The following is a 19,662-nucleotide window of genomic DNA, read 5'->3' as shown; positions in this document are numbered from 1 at the left end:
TTCTAGAACATCTTGACTGATGAGGGCCAGGGGGACACCGGACACACCCTAAGCCTTAAGCAAAAGGAATATATTTATTCATTTATAAAGTTTTATACAGCGCGAACATGATCCAGAAGGATATCAGAGCGCCTTACAGTTTGAAGGAAAGGAAGGTAACTGTTGCAGTACATGCATCAAAAGGAATACCAACCCATACAAATCAAATAGGCATACCAAACAAAAAAAAGTTACAATCGATAGGGAGCAACAAAGAGTAGGGTACTAACTGGTACATGTAAAATGTAAATCTAAATGTACAGGAATTTATATAGCGCAAATCACCGAGCGGTTTCTAAGCGCTTGCTTAGGGAACCTGTCCTGGTATTCCCCTGTGAGATAACCCCGGCAGGGTATCCGCAAGGTGAAAGCCAGGCATCCCGCCGCGAGGGGCCATTGTGGAGATTAAGCAAGCTATTGCCCAGAGTCGCAGAGTGTGAACCCATGAATCGAGTAGGCACCGGCGGGGGAAATTTTTGAGTCCATGGACATTTTAGGACTCAAGACCCCGCCGAGCCAGGAATTGAAACCTGGTCCCGGGCTGACCTCTGCTTCCAGGTCTGCCTCCTCTAACCAGTGAGCCACACTTCTCCACATAGCGAACTGGGAGGGGAGCCAATGATTATTAAAGAAGAGGAACACCTAGCGCGGGCTTAGGGTGTAGGTCCAAAGCATTAGAGCAGACGATCCGAGAACCTTTTAAGGTAAGAACTTGTTCATGAGAAATCTTTTTACTTCAAATTTGAAGGTAACCTTTGATGAGATTATGCGTATTTCCGGTGGGAGAGAGTTCCAGATATTTGTCGCAGAGCCGGAAAAAGCTCAGTAACATGTTCTCTTTTTGCGAAAGATCAGTGGTTTCAGGAGGAGAGAGTTAGCACTCCAAGAAGGTCTACCCCCTCTGGATAATTCTAGCTTTTGCGCTACATAACTGGGGGTTTTGAAATGTAGGGCTTTGTGAGATAGACAGGCAACCTTTAGCTAAATTCTTGCTTTATAGGGCAACCAGTTTAGGGCTATTAAGACTGGGGAGATGTGCGCATTTCTTTTGGTACCCGTAACCAATCTGGCCGCAGGATTCAGTGAAGCCCTTAGTGGGGCCAAGGTATATTTGGGGAGGCCACATAGTGTAGCACTGTCATAGTCTAGCGTTGGCACAACAAGCACTTGGACCACATGCTTGAAGTCAGCTTGTGGGAGGAACAGTTTGAGATTTCTGAGCATCCTCATCAGGGGATTAGCTCCCTTGCACATATTGCTGATATGATTCTTCATGTTCAGATGCTTGTCCAGGGTGATTCCGAGTGATTTGAGTCAATAATGAGGGGGAGAAGTTGAAGGCAATGAGGTGGTTCATCCAAAGGTCTAACTTGGGGATGTGATTCGGGGGGAAATGAGAAGGAATTCTGATTTGGAGGTGTTGAGTAAAAGTTGATCTCAGTTAACCAGTTTTGAGTATTTATTAGGGTATTGTTGAGTGATATGAGTTTATCCGGGGAGGAGATTTTCAGATAGAGTTGCGTATCATCCGCATACATATGGAAGAGAATGTCAGCGGAATTTAGTGCATTAGCTAACCGTTCCAGGAACAAGTTGAAGAGTATGGGAGATAAGGCGGACCATTGGGGGACCCCCATGGATACTTGTGATGGCTGGGTGAGAGTGTGGTTCGCCTTCCCTCTTTGGGATCTGTGGTGGAGGAAGGACGAGAACCATTGAAGCACCGAACCAGAGAGGACCATCCTGTGCTCCAAAATGGATAGGAGCTTGTCGTGATTAACAGTGTCAAACACAGAGGAACGGTCCAGAAGGAAAAGGAGGCAGGATTCATTTTGGTCAAGCATTTTTAAAATGTCATCCATAACGTGAGTGAGTGCTGATCCGGTGCTATGCCCACTCCGAAAATCAGATTGTTGTTGGTCCAGGAGATGGAAATTCTCGATGTGGGTACAGAGTTGATATTGGACACATTTTTCTAGGAGTTTGGCTAGAGTGGCGTAGCATCCTAGGCCGCCAGCGCAAGACATAGCGCTACTCAGCACTGCCTTTATGAAGTAGTATATAAAGCTGGGAAACCCATTGCATGGCTGGACAGGCGAGAGCGAGCGCACCAACCACGGGGTATTGGAAATTGAGACTGAAAAGGGTGAACAGGAGAGAGACAGACAGGGAATAGCAGAGGGCTTTGCTGCAGAATACAGACAGATTTATTCCTCAGCTGAGACCGCTACAGAGGAGCAATCCCACTAACTCCTGGCTGACATACAGCTTCCAGTCCTCTTTAGTGAGGTCCAAGACCTTCTGGAAGCGGACCTCACTGAGGACAAAATTACAAGGGCTATACGAGATTTAAACTCCAGAAAAGCCAGGGGCCCAAACCGAGGACCTGCCTTAACTCTTGACAGAATACTCCAATTCTTACCCGGTTCAGTTGATATTCAGGCTACACGAATTAACTGGTCAAAATCCCTGATCTGCATTCTGTGCTGATGGACACAGTGACTGCCCCAGGGGTGTGAGGTTAAAATCGCTACAGACCAGTTTTGATACCTCGAAATTCACGTCATTACTGACCTAAACCCATTCTATGAATACATTTGAAGCCACTGCTTAAACAGCTACAGAGGGATGTCCAGCACCGGAGAGCCCTGCCGCTGTCACTCCTGGGCAGAGCCATACTTTTCAAATTGATGACCCTACCCCGCTTTCTCTATGCCGTACATAACATACCTTACCTGGTCCCTGCGACTTATTTTAAAGCAATAGAGAGCAAAATAAGAACACCACTTTGGGATGGGGTTCCGGTATGCATAGCAATCAATAAATTAAAAAGGTAAGGGTAAGATGGAGGAACTGCTCTCCCTGACATCCAAAACAACTACTAGGCAGTGCAACTTAACACCTTTTATCACTAGGCACACACCACCGCTGATGCACATGAAATTCGAATGGATAGACGGGATTATGCAGCTGGGGGGACACTTTAGGGCGCTCGATACTAATCCATGTCACGCCAACCTCAGGGGCCCCACAGCCTGTAACAGTGGCCATCTGGCTCAAAGCACTCTGCATGCTTCGTTGAAGAGACAAACATCACTTAGGCCACTCCTTTGTGAGACTCTGAACTATTAGGCTCTCTTTGGACACAATCCGGCTTTGATAAATGGGATCTTATTGGCATCTCCAGGGTGGGAGCTCTCCGGACACAAGTGTTGACTTACAGTGAGACTACCAATTTGCTCCGACTGAGATCTTTTTCTACCTCCAGGTGTGACATGCAGTTCAGGCCGCATTACCCAAGGGAGACAACCCCATGCCCCACAAGGCGACTTCCCTCACATACAAAAAAAAAATATTAATAATTCACCAGATACTCTCCTGCACTTGAGGCACCAATGGGAGCGAGACTTGGAGGGCATGGAAGATGATGAATGGCCGGAAGCCCTAGCGTCCCCGAGGGAGGTTGCAATCAGTACCATCTTCATTTGAAAATACTTTGCATGCACCACTATGGTAAAAATGGGGAGGGCAACTGATGCAAGCTGCCATAGACAATGCGGACAACAGGGTATTTTCTTACACATAATTTGGAGGTGCCCAGTGATACAGCACTACTGGGAAGAGTGGTGGCTTGCATGAACGACCTGTATGGGAGTACCCTCACAGTTTCCGCAAAATGGTGTAAATATCTGGGAGGTAACTGATCTAATCCATATGGAGCAAACCCGGATGACCCTGGGCCTGGCGGTGCCGAAACGCAACATTGGTCGACAACGGGGGTGGCGCAGGCACTGAGGTTGAGGGATTGGAAGCAGGACATGATGAAGTGGTGCATGTTAGCTGAGACAGTGATATATGAATGCCGTGGCGGTCCTCAGAAATGGACGAAAATCTGGGGGAAATGGAATAACTATATATCTGTTCTTTCTGCTCCCCTCTCTTGAACTGTCTCTGGGTCAGTGCCATCTACATGTTCCATTCCACTGGCTACTATCTAAGAAGCAGAAAGGCGGTAGGGTGGTGCGGTGATTTCTTTGGAATGCTGTATGACTAGTGCTTTCCTTCTTGTATCATTGTTTTATGATGCATGTAACGTGATGCTTATCTGCCTATTGCTTGTTATGTTTACAATAAAAAGATCTTTAAAAAAATTCTTTGCCTTCGTGAATATGTAGAGAAGTCACACAGTGCTCCAATTATCTCAGACTCGCAATGTCTTACTCATGGAAGGGCATGAAGATAAGGGAGCCTAAAATGTAACTGTTTAAATGTAGTGATCTAGAATACAATGTAACCTTTACTGAGCAACCACCGTCATAGGAGATCAAAGTGGCAGAGTCTTAGACAATCACACCAATCGCTACTCCCCACGAAAACCCCAGTTGGAAAAATACAACACTGCAACATGGCTTTTTTTGCATATTCCTTTTGTTCATGCTTCATTGTGAATTGTGAAATAAGGTCAAATGCTTGGTTGTGTTAGGCAGGCCTTAAAATCTCTTCATTCTCAGTCCCTTCATGATGTTGGGTAGTTCTCTGAGAGACCGGTAAAGTAGGGAATGCCATGTAATTGGTGTTATTTGGGACTTACTTTCACCTGCAATAATTGATTTCCCAAGAACTGTTGTTATTTCGTGGTACCACTACATCCATTGCCCGGATCCAGGCACAAAGAAAGCTTTAGTTTACATGATTTTGCATCTCTGAAGATAACAACTGATGGGGCAATGTATCCCAAGGCCTATATGGTATTTAAGTTTTCCCTCGTCGTCATACCTTGTGTTAGGGGTAGATTGTAAATTGTGGTTACATATATTGGAAATCTCGTCTGCAGGTGGGCGTAACTCCTTATCTTTTTATTGCCCGTATGTACCAAACATTTATAATCACTTTCTGTTTTTTCTCATGTATTTCAACAGGATCTCTATTCTCCGCTGTGTCAAAATTATCCCCGTTTGGGGCCTCCAGATTCTTCTTCAACCATAAGCTGGGGATCACCAATGCAAACCCCATATGCACAGCATTATCAGGGTCAGCAGGTTCGTTTTTTCAGAATAAATTGCATTAGAAGGTACTTACACACATTCATTGTCCTTGTTAATTTGTGCCGTTAATATCATTTGGTAATTTAATACGTAAATTATGAATTACAGTGAATACGTCCTTTACTAAACCTATTGGGAGAACTCGTAGATGCAGACTCATCCACACAACTTACATTCATCATTCATGGCATTCATTTGTCCAAAGTAAAAAATTTCTGAAGAATTCCTCTCTAAGTTGTAGGTTGCTTTCTAACCTTCCGTCTGGCTGAAATAATGGACTAAGAACCCTCCAAATGAATTATCATTTCATTTTTTCTTTCATTCCTAATTTGTTCTGTGCAGATTCAATCCGTGCCAAAAGGATGGTTTCACTCTGGGTTACCATCTACCATGTCTTGTTTTGATGAGAGACAGGCGTTGTATAACTTATGTGCTCCACTTTAGTTTCATGTCCACTTTATATGATGTCCATCAGACCAGTGTTTAAAACTTTCTGCTTTGCCATAAAGGTGCCACGGGGGACTAGAGTTGCTTGTTCTTGGAAAATCACATGCTGGTAGTTGAATTCTAGACTTGTATTGCAAGTGATGCACCCCTCTCATGCTTTGCTCCTCAACGTTCAGCGTTCTACCTTTACTTTGTTTTACCTATTTTAAGCCCAAAAAAGAATGCTGTTTTACAGCTGGCCTTACCCGATGAATGATCTATGCCAACTGTTAGATAAATATACAATGTTATTATTATTTAGAAGTATCTTTCTCTTGAGTCTGTGTACTCCTCAATAGCCCAGTTTGTTATGGGTAATATTTCTATTTGGTTGTTCTTAATTATTCAGGATAAATAAATTGTGCTGAACTCCTTTGTTTTAGTGTGGTCTGGCCATTTGAATGCCATTGTGACAGCGGTACTAGTTGCTGGCTAGGCCATCACTCTACTGTTTCAAACCTACCAACATTTCTGACCTATACACAATGAAATATTCAAAACGTGTTCCTGTAAATTTGTTGCTGTGCCATGAAGTTGGTGATTTACCTTCATGTGTCTGATTGCATCAGCATTATTGGGATGTCCCACAGTGTAACATTTTAAAGATGATACCTTAAATCTTTAATGGCCGGGGATCATTCTTTCTCCAAATTGATTTATAAACGTGTTGACTGTTAGTGTAGTATCTTTGGGCATGCAAAAAAATAGTGTAAAACAAGTAATGTAAAATGTGTATAAAAGAGTTCAGTAATCTGCGGTAGTGTGCAATAAATGTGTACACTTTGACTAAAAAGTCTAAAAGTACTTGGCAAATCGTTTCCATCACTTTCATTGATGCATTTCCCTTTTTGTGAGGTATGTATGTATATGTTATTTAAATAGGACAAACTTGGCCAAAGTGCAGCTTAGCACTGTACATGGTCAAAGTCAGTGAGTAATAGGAGAGGAAGCTCAACTATGAATGGTTAATGCATTGTGATGTAGTGGTCTTTGAATAGGTGAATCTTCAACTATTTTCTGAATTGGAACATCGTTGGGGTGGTCCTAATGAATACTGGAATCTTCCAGATTCTGGGTGATTAGATGAAAGCTCTTGTTGTCTTGTATTTTCTGTATACACTTCTAAGTTTGCACTCTGATAGTTTCCTGGCTACTATGAAGCAACAGACGGATATAGAGTCGGACAGACCCCTGTATAGTATCTTGGAGGCGTTGTTGAAAGCAAAAGCGTTGGAAAACAGAGAGGAGGTGAGGCGTCGCGAGGGCCTGTGCAGAGTTGGTTCCTTACTGTTGCAGGTGTGGTGATGCATTGGTTCTTTACTGCCAGGCAGGGGAGGTAATGCGTTAGTTCCTTACTGTGAAGTAGCGTCGATGAGTTGTCGAGAGTCAAGCTGTGAGTCTTCAGTTTACACGGCATCAATGTTGGACTAGGCCACAGCTATTGGAGTCGTAGTGGTGTGCTACAGACTTCGGTGGTATGGTGCTCAAGACTTGTGTAGTGGCAGTGCTACGGAGTCATCATCATAGCCCAAGGTGAAAGTCGCAGTTAGCACATTGAACAAGACCGCAGCCCTGGTGCATCAACAGCATGGCTTCAGATTTGTAGACGGCTGCCGGTTCCAAATTTGATCGGTGTTGATGCCTTGGTTTCTTCTTAGTATCATCCCAAGCTCACTCCCAAGAGCCCAGGTACTGGAATTTGTACCAGTTGGCAGCAGGACTCCTCAGCAGATAGGCCCAGGGGTTGTAGGTGAAGTCTTTGATGGCTCTGGGACTTCTGAACTGGAGGTAAGTTCAACTCAAGCCCTTGGAGAACCTTGGAAGCAGAATGTAGCAAACAAAGTCCAGTCCTTTCACTCCCCGGACTGAAGCAACAAGCAGCAGGCCAACACAGGAAAGCAAACAGCAAAGTGGCAGTCCCTCCTTACAGCTGGCAGAATGTCTTCAACCAAGAAGTGTTCTGAGTATATAGTGTCACAGGTCCAGTGCTTATACCCATTTCAAAGTTTGAAGTAGGCAAAATTTGACGAAAAACCTTTGTAGTGCACAAGACCCTGCCTTTCCCTGCCCTGGCACCAGACACACTACAGGGGGTGGCACATTTTTTGCCACGGAATCCATGAAGGTAACCAACAGTAGATGCAGCTAAACCACATTTTCGAATGAGAAAACATGAGCGAGATATCGCTAATGGTAAGGAGGATGAGCGCCAGCGAACTCAGCTAATAGAGAAAATGGCAACCGTCAATAAATAACTCAATGGAATGAGCGGCCTTGTTAAGAAACGCCCTGCACAAAGAACGTATACACGTACCCTGCCGCATAAATCAGCGAGGGAAAGAAAGAGAAGATCTAAAGAAAGCCCTTCAAACAAGAGGTAGCTCCTCCTGCGGTTGTTACAAATTTGATGAGAAGATAACCACCACTTCTCAGAAAATTCAAAAGCCCTGACGTGAATCCTGGTATTCAACGCCCAGGATTCGAAACGCGTCGGCACATGACAAAAACACAGAGGAATGATGAATTAAATTCCAGCTTGTGAATTGAGGGATTAATCCCCCTTCCAGAAAAACCAAAGACATTTTTTTCCCCCTGTGTAACTACTGATACCTGATATAGACATTAGAAGGAAGTGTAGGATCATTAATTCAGTGTGTCCACCAACTTTGGTGTGAGAGTATCTATGTACTGGATGTCTTTTCCGTCCTTTTTCATATAAATGTTGATTGTGGTGTATTTTGTGTAGTATGTTTTATCATTGATGTGTATTCAAAGTGTTTTGTAAAACAGTTATGTGCAGAATATAGATATGACTAGACACTTGTCTTTTTCATGCTGAAATAACTAATGAAGAAGAATACAAATAATTTGTAAAAGAAAAAAGTATAAATAAAATACCGATACCAACAAAAAATAATGTGTTTGGCCACAAAGCAAAATTAGTAATGCTTAAAAAGAATGTGAGGTACAGCTCATTCCCCTTTTTTGAACATAATAGTACGCCCCTGCCTGCACCTCATCCCCTGGGCCTAACTCCTTTTTCCCTTAACTTTCTACAAGTGGCATTTTCAGAACTGCAATTTAAAAACCAACTTAACTAAAAGATATGTTTTGAATTGTTAGTCCAGAGACGCCAAACTCCAATGTTTGATTAGCAGATACACTTGTAAGATGTTACAAGTCTGCTCCATTGCTAACCTAAGGGAGATATAGGCCTTACTTTAGTGAAAAACGAAAGTAGCAGTATTTTACTACCAGGACATGTACAACACAACATTAAAGGTCATACCTTTTAAATACACTGTACCCTACCCACGGGGTTACTCTGGGCCCACCTTAGCGGTGCTTTACATGTAATAAAAGGGAAGGTTTCCATACCGAAATGGCAGTTTAAAACTGCAAACACAGACACTGTGGTGGCAGATCTGGGGCATGTTTGCAGGGTTACTCATGTGGGTGGCACAATCAGTGGTGTAGGCCCACTAGTAGCATTTGATTTACTGGCTCTGTGCACACATAGTGCTCTGTACTACTGTCTTACTAGTAAATTAAATAGACCAATCATGGAGCAACTAAATATCATTACATTTTAGACAGAGAGAGCTTGCACTTTAGCATTGGACAGCAGTTGTGCAATGCCCAGAGTCCTAACATCAGCAACATTGAAATGCAGCACAGTTAAAACCCGGAGGTCAGATGCAAAAAGACAGGGGAAACCACGCCAAGAGTTGCTAGGTCTAACACTTATTAAATGTATCAAGTTAATACAAGGTTATCCTATGGGAGAGGTAAGCCTCGCATAAGTGAAAGACTGTTATGATCCAGCGGCTTACCAGTAACAGATAATCCAGCACTATATACTCACCTGGGCCATACACACAATTCACAACCACCTGGTAATAACTGCGGGGGTCATGATTTATGCATTTCTTACCATATCAAGATTAGTTATTTCTGGCTCCTAAGTATTCTTTCAATCATCAAAAAGTTCTTTCCTCTGGTCGATGGACTATCAGTTGAACCAGTTGATGGTGAAATGACATAAATCACCTTACTGGTAACTTTTAAATGATCACAGAGTCGGTAAGAGTTTTAAATCTTTATCTAAGAAATTCATTTTATGTGAATCACTTACAAAGTACAGAATAGTCTCCGTCTATTCAAGAAAGGATGAATCAATAAATCAATTATAAAATACATTAAATTTTACTATGCAATGATGATGCATGAAATGAGGGGATAGAGAGAAAAGGACATAGGCACATAAACAGTCACATATTTATAATGACCAAGTATAGTGTGAAAACCAACCCCCTGGCCAAGGGGCTGGGAAGGGTCCCCCAGGAAAGATCTGGCGACCAAAGGCTTCAGGACCGGAATCAGGACAAGACAGATGACCTCTCTATCACAGATGCTTGCGTAGTACCCTTCTCTTGACACTCTTTTCCTCCTCGAGATTCTTCCGCGATCTTCTTCTAAATTTATTAGCTTAAGATATATGGTTCTGCAATTCGATTCTTCTTCAGCATCTCTTGTCACTCCGACAGCATCCCGGCCTCAGACTCTGTGCTTCTCAATGCTATCTAACTAACTAAGAACTACCTCAATTATACCCTACAATATTCATGTACCTCCCAAAATGTTTCAATATCATGAAACTCCTAATTCTAATTGGATAGGTAAGGGGAGGTGGTCATCACACCATGCTTATATATCATTCTTTTCAGTTAGCCCTTTGTTTATAAACCCATCCCCTTAATTCTTTATTCAAACTTTATTAATAAGTCTTTTTTCCCACCCGCATCACAAATTATAAAAGTTCACAGGTTCCCATCCATGACGCATGCTTACTAAAGATTTACAGTTAGCAGCCATTTTTGAATCACACTCGAGTTATTGGTTAGTAAGACACAGAGGCAAGCTTCTCTTACTTGTAAATGTAATGTTGTGCATATTAATTTTCACAATACAAAGTTAATACGGGGTTTAAGGTTACTTGAGAGGGTGGCGTCCGAGCAAGTCTCTTTGGTCCCTTGCTCACTACGCCACTGGAGTCAAGCTATCCTGGCTGAAGACGGCTGATAGCCAGAAACCAGTCCTAGGATGCTTGATTCCGGTCCAGGGAAGACATGGATTGGCTGTTCGGGCTGGACTGTTTCCATTAGGCACAGGGTCAAGACTGATTTGCATATAGACAGGTCTGTTCTGGGGTGGCTTGGTGAGCAAAATAACAATGGATTAAACCCAGATCTGTGACTGGGGGTGAATGTTTTGCCATTTGCCATTGTGCAACATTCCGTCCATCATCTTGTGTCGTTTCCCCTTAGAAGAGCGCCTCTCCCGCAAAATCGAGCCAGCCTGTGATAATTTGGCTAAGGCAGCTCAGGCCACTCCGGCCTCTACTCCTACTAGCGATGCTTCCGCTGACCCTCAACCTCCTCCGGCCAACCGCGCTAAGGACACGGGGGTTGACACTGATGCTTTCGCCCGCCTTAAGCGAGATTTCTTGGCTAGCAAGCCCTCTCCCCCTGCGCCCGCCAAGTCTGATGACCCTGCTCAAGGGGATGATGAGGAAGCTGGTCCTTCACGTCCCTGGCGTCCTTCGCACCCAGAAACTTCCACCCCTGTTCCTAACGCAGGTGAGCAAAATCTCTGCGTGGATATGTTGGACCCCGATGATATCTTACACCCGAGGTCCTCGGATTGGGCACCCTGTGATAAGGTCTCCCACTACGTCGCCAGCCACATCCGCCGTCGGTTAGAGGCCTTAGTGCGCAACTGTATTAGTGCGGAATGTCCTCGCCCTCCTTAGAAGGGAAGGTGGCGGCAACTCCTGAAATAGACCCTCGCATGGCGACTTTCTACAGATATTTGTAAAGGACCCCAAAAAGGGGACCAATAGGTCTTGGCGGGCTTGTCAGGACAAGCTTCTTGACATTCTGGGGCCCATAATGAAAATCCTTGATCTGGCGGAGGACGGCAAGTCATCGGAAGCCTTGATCTCCCCAGAACCCACTTTTTTTGGGCCCAGCGCGTAGTGGTATTCTTAGGGAATGCCAATTGCGCTATATCAACCGAACGCCACAGATCCCTCTTGATAAAGGTGGATCCCAAAATTGGGGATCTAGCGGATTCCGAAGCGGTTCCTGTTGCCCAGGGTTTTTTTTTTGGCGAACCCTTTATGAAGGAACTCGGACGCTTCGTGAATACATTCATATCCCTGGACATGGCGCAGACTTCTATTCAAAAAGTTTTTCACTCATGGGTTTTCAGGGGGGCCAGTCGAGGCAGGGGCCGCTCGTCCGGCCGTCCTAACAAACAACGAGGAGGCTCCAACCAAGCAGGCTATCAGGACCAGGCCAGGTTCGGCAACTTCCACCCGACCAGGGGACGACGAGGAAAGAACCATGGTGGTAAAGGCGGCGGCATCTCTAGTTCTTCAGGTGAGCGTTCTACCTTCTTCCCAACTAAGAGTGGGGGGCTGTCTGGCTCATTTTTTCCAGGCCTGGACTTATGTCACGGGCGATGCTTGGGTGCTTCAAACTGTACGGAGTTTTCATATAGAGTTTAACGGGGAGCCTGTCCAACCGGCCCCGGCGTGCCCGCTGGTGTTCTCGGAAGTAGACGACGCTTTGGTTGACAGGAAGGTCCAGTCTCTTTTGCACAAGGGAGCAGTGGTGCAGACGACGTCTCATGCTCAAGGTTTCATCAGCAATCTGTTTGTGGTCGACAAGGTGGACGGGGCCAGCGACCCGTCTTAAATTTGCACGAGTTCAATGAGTGGCTGGTTTACCGCCACTTCAAGATGGAGGGAATCCATCTTCTTCGCGATCTTTTCAGGCCAAACAACTGGATGGCGCGTCTATATTTAAAAGACGCATACCTGACAATCCCAATTTTTCCACCGCATCGGAGGTTTCTGCAGTTTCTCTGGCAAGGTAAAAGGTACGAATTCACCACACATCCTTTCGGTGTTTCCTCCGCTCCTTGGTGTTTCACCAAAGTTCTGCATCCGGTGATCGAACGTCAGCGTGCGTCCGGGATGCGTCTCATCATTTATTTAGATGACATTTTACTCATGGCGCAATGTCCCACAGCCCTGACTCAACAGCTTTGCACAGCGGTCAACCTCCTCCAAAGCCGGGGCTTAGTGATCAACGTGGCAAAATCCGTGCTCGTGCCATCTCAGAACATAATCATCCTGGGATCCTCCATCGATTCTGTCGCGGCTACACTCAGCCTTCCGGCCTGGAAATTGACGAAAATCCATCACGAGCTGGGGAGAGCTCTTACCCAACATCAGCTCTCCCTACGGGTGATTGCCCGCATAGTGGGTCTTCTGTCTGCATCCATACAGGCTATATTTCCAGGCCCACTCCATTACAGGACCTTACAGCGCCTCAAAGCCCGACACCTCGCAAAGGCCTTTCTTATTCTCGGAAGGTGTCCCTCTCCCCAGAAGCCAGGGAGGAGATTCAATGGTGGCTTTCCAAAATGAAAGCCTGGAATGGTCGGGCGATTTTTGGTTCCGCGCCAGATATTGTTATCGAATCAGACGCCAGCAGGGCAGGCTAGGGCGCACGGTGTGGCGAGTTCACAACAGGCGGTGTGTGGTCTCCTACGGAACAACAGTTGCATATCAATTGTCTAGAGTTATTGGCGGTGTCGTTTGCGATCCAGTGCTGGACCAAGACTCGGTACGATCGTGTGTCCTGCTCAAGATGGACAACATTTTGGCCGTCTGGTATATCAACCGCCTTGGGGGCACGCGCTCAAGGGCTCTCTCGGACATGGCAGCGAATTTTGGGAAGTATTGTCTGGACCACCATGTGTCCGTGACGGCGGAATATCTTCTGTGCCGGGACAATCAGGTAGCGGACTTTCAGTCTCGTCACCTCTACAACGGCAGTCTTTGGAAACTGCATCCAGGGGTTTTTGCAGATCTTCAATCTCTTTGGGGTCTGTTTTCAGTGGACCTCTTTGCATCTCGCCTGGATCACCAGCTGCCCCGGTTCTTCAGTTGGAGACCGGATCCCCTGGCAGCGCGGACGGATGCATTTCTCCAGGATTGGCAGTCCGAACTGGGCTATGCCTTTCCCCCGCTTGCCATGATCACGAGGGTGTCAGCCCAAGTGCGGCATCAGAATGCGGACATGGTTCTCATCTCGCTGATATGGCGGTCTCAAGTGTGGTTTCCAGTTCTTCTGGAACTTTCTTGGGATTTTTCAATCCCACTCCCCCAGTTTCTGACTCATCTCCTCAATCCGGACGGAGTCCCTCATCCATTGATAGAGCAGGGCTCTCTCGCTCTCATGGCTTAGAGGATTACAGGGGACGCTAGGCGGTCCTAGGCCTTTCAGCAAAAGCTGAAGAGCTCATGTCCAAGGCTTGAGCCGACAGTACCGTCAAGTGGTACCGGTCTACCTGGAGAAGGTGGTGTTGGTGTGTGCGACAGGATCTTGATCCCACGTGGCAGCAGATGTGACCTTTATTCTGAATTTCTTAGCCTCCCTGACGGAATAGAGCTTGGCTTATAGGAAAACCAATGCCTTCTGTTCAGCCAATTCGGTGGGTCACACCATGGTCGACGGATCCCCGGTGAGTGAGCATCCCTGGGTTTGTCGTCTCCTGCAAGGCATCCGTCTCTCCCTACCTCCTGAACCTCGTTATTGCCATCTCTGGGATGTTAACCTGTTAACCTGGTTTTAAACCTGTTTCTGTCTTGGAGCTGAATAGATTCCTCTCCAGGAAAGAATTATCGGCGAAATTGGCAATGCTTCTCTGCCTTATCTCAAGCAGACTGGTTTCGGACGTCAGAGCCCTTGATATTACCGGTAGGATTTTCTCTCCCACAGGAGTCACTTTCACGATTCTCAGACGTACAAAGTGTGGGACCCGTTCCATATATTATCCGGCGTTCCCGGATTCCCCAAAGTTATGTGTAGTGGCGTGCCGCAAAGCTTACGAAGAAATGTCCGAGGCGTTTCGTCCTCCAGGAGAGAGGCAATTGCTCATTGCACTTAAGAAGCCTCATAAAGCGGTTTCTTCACCCACCATTGCCCACTGGAGAAGATGGGTCATCTAGGAGGCAGGCATTAGTCTTCAAGCCTTCGGCGCTCACTCGGCCAGAGGAGCGATGGCCTCCAAGGCATTTACCCTGTGAGCTCATCTGGAAGACATTCTGAATGCAGTAGATTGTTCCCTAGACTCTACCTTTAAGCTGTTTTATTTTAAACCGGTTATTGACATGGCTCACTTGGTCATGAGCAAGCTTGAACAAGCATAATCCTCGCCTCCGGTCCTGACATAAAATGAAAAATTTCCTAGCTAACGTGACGGAAAGTTTCAATTCTTTTAAGGACTCTGAGGCGAGGATTAATCCACCCAGGGTACAAGGTCTCTTTGCTTTCTTCCCGCCCACGTATTAGGGGAAGTAACGAATTTTGATGTTATGATTTCCTCTAATGTTGCTAGCATTTCTCAATGATTTTGGTATCAATTGATGTTGGTGTAAGCTCCGCTCTGCTGTCTTCTTTGCAGGCTAAACCTTAGCCACGGTTGTCGCTTACATTTTGTCTTACGTTTCAGGCGATTCGGGTAAACAGGATTTGTGAAGTCTCTGGACTGGCTGGCCTTCAGCGACGAAAGAGGAAGATTGGGGAGTGAAAGATGATTATACTCACCTCTGGGCCCTTTGATTGGTGCAGAAGACTGAGGACATTCCGGTCATGGACACTCTATTGTTTTTGTTATTCCCGATGGTTCATGGGAATGTTTTGTTTGTTTTTATGACTTTAAAATGGCTGCTGTATCAAAAGTAAAGAAAGAAAAAGCATAATCCTCGCCTCTGAGTCCTTAATAGAATTGAAACTTTCTGTCACGCTTTCTAGGAAATTCTTCTAATTGTATCTCATCATACTTTCTCTTGGCTCCCTTTGCATTTATTTCATATCTCCTTCTTTTCAACTTTAGTGCAACACTTACACCATATTGTTTTTGACAAAACTATTATTGCTATTCCTACTAAGGGAAATACAACTTGTCCAAGGAAACTTTTCCCTATATTAGTAAACCAAGTCCCTACTTTGGACATGCTTTTTGTTAGTCTTTCCCATACACTTTCAACCTGCAGTGGTTTTAATTCTTTATGTATTTTTGTAATATTCTTTATAGATCCTTTAATTTCTGTACTTTTATCTGGTATATAAGTGCAACTATGTTGCACTCTCAATATTTTACAGACTCCCCCCTCATTTTCTAATAATATGTCAAGCGTAAGTCGATTCTGCAAGACCATAGATCTAATTGCAACCATTTCTGTATTAATCATCAAGAAACCTCCAGCAGTATCAGTCGAAAGACGGTCAACCACTGTTGACAACTGACAGATTCTATGGGAATTTAGAACCACTCCCACTGAAGGTTTCAATGCACTAAATACATCACCTATTATTTCTGAAAAACTAGCTCTCTTTCTCAGTGTTAGTTCATTAGTGTTTTCATTGCTTCCAGTGATTCTCTTTACACAATAGATTTTCCGAAATAACAGCTCCCGTACCACCGTGCAGGCAGCTTATAATAAGCTTTATTCCCATACACTTAGTAGACTCCAGGAAATACTGGATCAGTTCCCCCTTTTAGTCCCCAACCTCTCAAAATTAGGAAGGTATGTTCACATTCACTGAAACCAATGAATTAATTCTTATAATCTGTCTTTAATCTATGGAGACATGTTTTTCCTGTCTTCACAAAGTCTAGGGACATCGCAGTATCAGCCTTGCCAGCTGCAGAAGTTCCCTCTTTCTCAGCCTATGGGGGAATATGGTGTTTCTGTTCAGCAGCTCTTCTTTGAAAATGTTGTCTCCTTTCTTCAACTAAATTTAAGAACACTTTCTCTGCTTCACGTAATGAGCATGTTATATTGTTTTTATGTGCCTTTTCTATATCTAATGACTTCATAGTTAAGAAAAATTCACCCATAAACTGTGCATCGAAACTACTGTTTACTGGATTCATATGTTTTCGAATAGGAATTTCTGTAAATACTACATCTATATTAGAATGATATTATTGCAGTTTTCCTGTTCTATAAAATAAACTTGACAATATAGTACATGAAAGACCAAATGTCAAAGGTAAATGATGGTACGTAACTCCCTCAGCTACTGAAGTAGGTAATTTCTTACAAACATAACAATCACTAATCTCCATTGTGTCTATATACTAAAACAATACCTTTGTAAATACATTTAATGAAGTGTCATTATCTGTTATGGTGTGATGTAAATCGGCCTCATCTAATGCTTCTAATTCTACTCCAGCTCCCTTCTGGTTAGCACTCTTTTCATTAGTATTTGCGTCATTCTTCTTATCCGTTATCATAAGATAATGAATTGCTATTGTTAAGAATAGCCATACTAAAATCACTAATAATATACTACACATGCAAGCTCTACAACATTTCTCTATACAACTTTGTTTTGGTCTTTCTGCAACTCTGTTCTCAGCCATTTGGACTCAAGAAGGTTTCTCTTTTTTTCTTAGTTTCGGATTAAAATCTTTAAGTACTTCAAGGAGGCCTCACTTCCTTTTCGTTAATCTGTTCAGCATTTATTTCTTCATCAGCTTCTTCATTTAAATCTAGGTTCTCGAATTCTTCAAGAATCACATAAGTCCATTTGGGTCCTTTGAATTTGCTATTCAAGATGTTTAATCTTGGACTTGTTCGGAAATTTCTAGTAACTGACTGCTCAGTTTGAGTCTGGCTGGTAACCTCATTTACTTATTCTGGATCTTCATTTGTCTTTCTCAGGCGATAGTTCAACCTTTTGACTCCCCCAGGCCAATTATCACCTTTTCTGACCCGTTTAAATTGTACTGCACTTTCACCTTCTTCGTCTCTTTCACGAGCTCTCTTATTCTTGTTATGTTGTGGTACAACCTGGGTTTCTTTGATTTCTGAGTTCTTCTCTACCTTTCCTTGTTCAGGACTTTTTTGTATGGCCTTTTCTGCCTGAACTTGTTTTCCTTTTTCTAACTGTTCCGGTTCGGGTACTTTCTTAATCTGTTTTTCTTCTTCCCGAACTACTTCTTTTCCTGACTGGTGCTGTGCAGGTCTTATTGCAATTTGATCTTCTGTCGCCTAAACGTGTTCTTCTATACCGGATTGTCCCTGCACTGGTTTTTCGCTGATTGGTGTACCTGAGTTTATTCTACTGGTCCTGCTCAGGGTCGCTATTTTCTTGGTCCTCTTTTTCCTGAGCGTGTTCTTCTATGCCTAATTGGTCCTCTCTAATCTCCTGCTCCTCTAATCTGGTTCTGCTCCTTGTTTCGATAAACACTGCCGGTATGTCAAACACTGGTATCCATTCCTCCTGACTTGTGCTTGATTGCTCTCTGTCAGTTTCCCTTGAATCTAGACGCCAGTTCTCCATTCTCGCATGAGACGATACTCCGTCTGTTAGAAGAACATATGATCGCTCCTCACACTTGGAGTTTGGATTCTGATTTAAAATTGCGGTGTCACGGAGCCGGCAAACACATACTTTTGAGTTATTGAGATTATACTGTCAAGCACGTCATTGCTTGGGTTACAAGAAAAAGATCTGAAATGTATCTTAGCCCTGAAGAAGTCTGTGGTCCAATACCACCAAAGACGAAACACTTGTTGGCAACGGCTAGAGTTTTTTAAGAAGGATCACTGCAAAAAAACAAAAATAAAAAAGACTTGTCAACTGTTTATTTACACTTCTTTATTTATGTTAGCTCAGGATATACATTGTGTTCATCACCCTTGAATCTTGTGCAGGCTTCAACTGTACAACCTTCAGCTGCCCCAATTGTTTGAGTTAGTTTTGGTGCTTCTTCATCAAGGCCTGGCACCCTTTTGGTATGACTGGCAGGAATTCAGTTCGGTATACCTGCACACTTCACTGTTTTGGTGGTGACTAATGTGACTTGCCTTGGTTCCTCCCACCTTGGTGCTAGGCACAACTCTCGGGTGTCATTCTTTATTATCACCCAATCTCCTGGATTCAAATCATGTGCTTGATCCGGCTGCCTGGTCACTGCGTCTTCTCCAACCTGATTAGAGACAGAACGCACTAGGACAGCCAATCTTTTGCAATAATACCAAATCATCAGATTTATTCAGCAATTTATGTCCTGGTATATATGCTTGTCTCATTGCTCTTCCCATGATAATCTCATGGGGACTCAGTTATGTGTTCCTGTCAGTAATACTTCTGAGCCCCATCAGTACAAGAGGCAATGCATCTGGCAAACTCATCGAGGTGGATGCACACACCTTGGCCAGTCTTGATTTGATCCATTCAATTGTTCTACCACCCCACAAGCCTCTGGGCGGTATGCACAGTGCAGTTTCTTTTCCATGTTGAATGCTTCACAGATTTTTTGAATTATTTCATTATTAAAATGAGGTCCTCAAACTGATTCCAAAGTTATTGGAAAACCAAAACGTGGAGTTAGTTCCCTCAACAACAAATTGTCAATTGTCTTACTGTCATTTTCCTGCTAGGGTATGCTTCCACCCACTTTGATAACAAACATACTATCACAAGGACGTTTCTCATTCCCCTACATGGTGGCAATGTTATAAAGTCTAGCTGTAACCTTATGAAAGGTCCTGCTTTTCCAATTTTTGCCTAACTGACCACGGTTTATCTACCTGGATTTATATGCTGACAAATCAAACATATCTGACAAAGGCTCTCTGCGACTACCTTAAACCTTGGATTGTACCAATTTTGTCTGAATAGCTGTATCATTGCATCCCTGCCTACATGTGTCTCTCCATGGTACATTCTCGCAATTTGTGAGAGCAAACAATCTAGCATTATTGGTTTGCCATCATGGTATACCCACGTTTCATCTTCTGCCCTCTTTTCCCAACATTGCTTTATCCATTTCTCCTTTTCACTTTCTTCCACTTAATCCTGCAACTGTCTCACCTCTTCCCATGTTTCCATAACTGAAAATGACATACGTTGGCATCTGATTCAACTTGTTTCCATTCTTCTGTTTATATACATGCTATTCTTAGCGCAATGTTGAGCAACCTGGTAAGCAGATG

General features: G+C 44.0%; 1 protein-coding gene across 2 annotated transcripts in view; it reads left to right on the top strand.

Moving 5' to 3' along the window:
• CAPS2 (calcyphosine 2) overlaps positions 1–19,662 on the top strand; it is a 780,299-nt gene that overhangs the window by 173,872 nt on the left and 586,765 nt on the right. For both annotated transcript variants that reach the window (XM_086918127.1, XM_086918122.1), the window contains exon 5: positions 4,959–5,078. In XM_086918127.1, the coding sequence (XP_086774253.1) occupies positions 4,959–5,078 (120 nt within the window). The remainder of the gene's footprint in view (positions 1–4,958; positions 5,079–19,662) is intronic.

This window comes from Lissotriton vulgaris, chromosome 1_1, assembly GCF_964263255.1.
Source record: "Lissotriton vulgaris chromosome 1_1, aLisVul1.2, whole genome shotgun sequence".
In the NCBI taxonomy this organism is placed as follows: domain Eukaryota; kingdom Metazoa; phylum Chordata; class Amphibia; order Caudata; family Salamandridae; genus Lissotriton; species Lissotriton vulgaris.
This window is presented reverse-complemented; position numbering and strand designations above follow the sequence as displayed.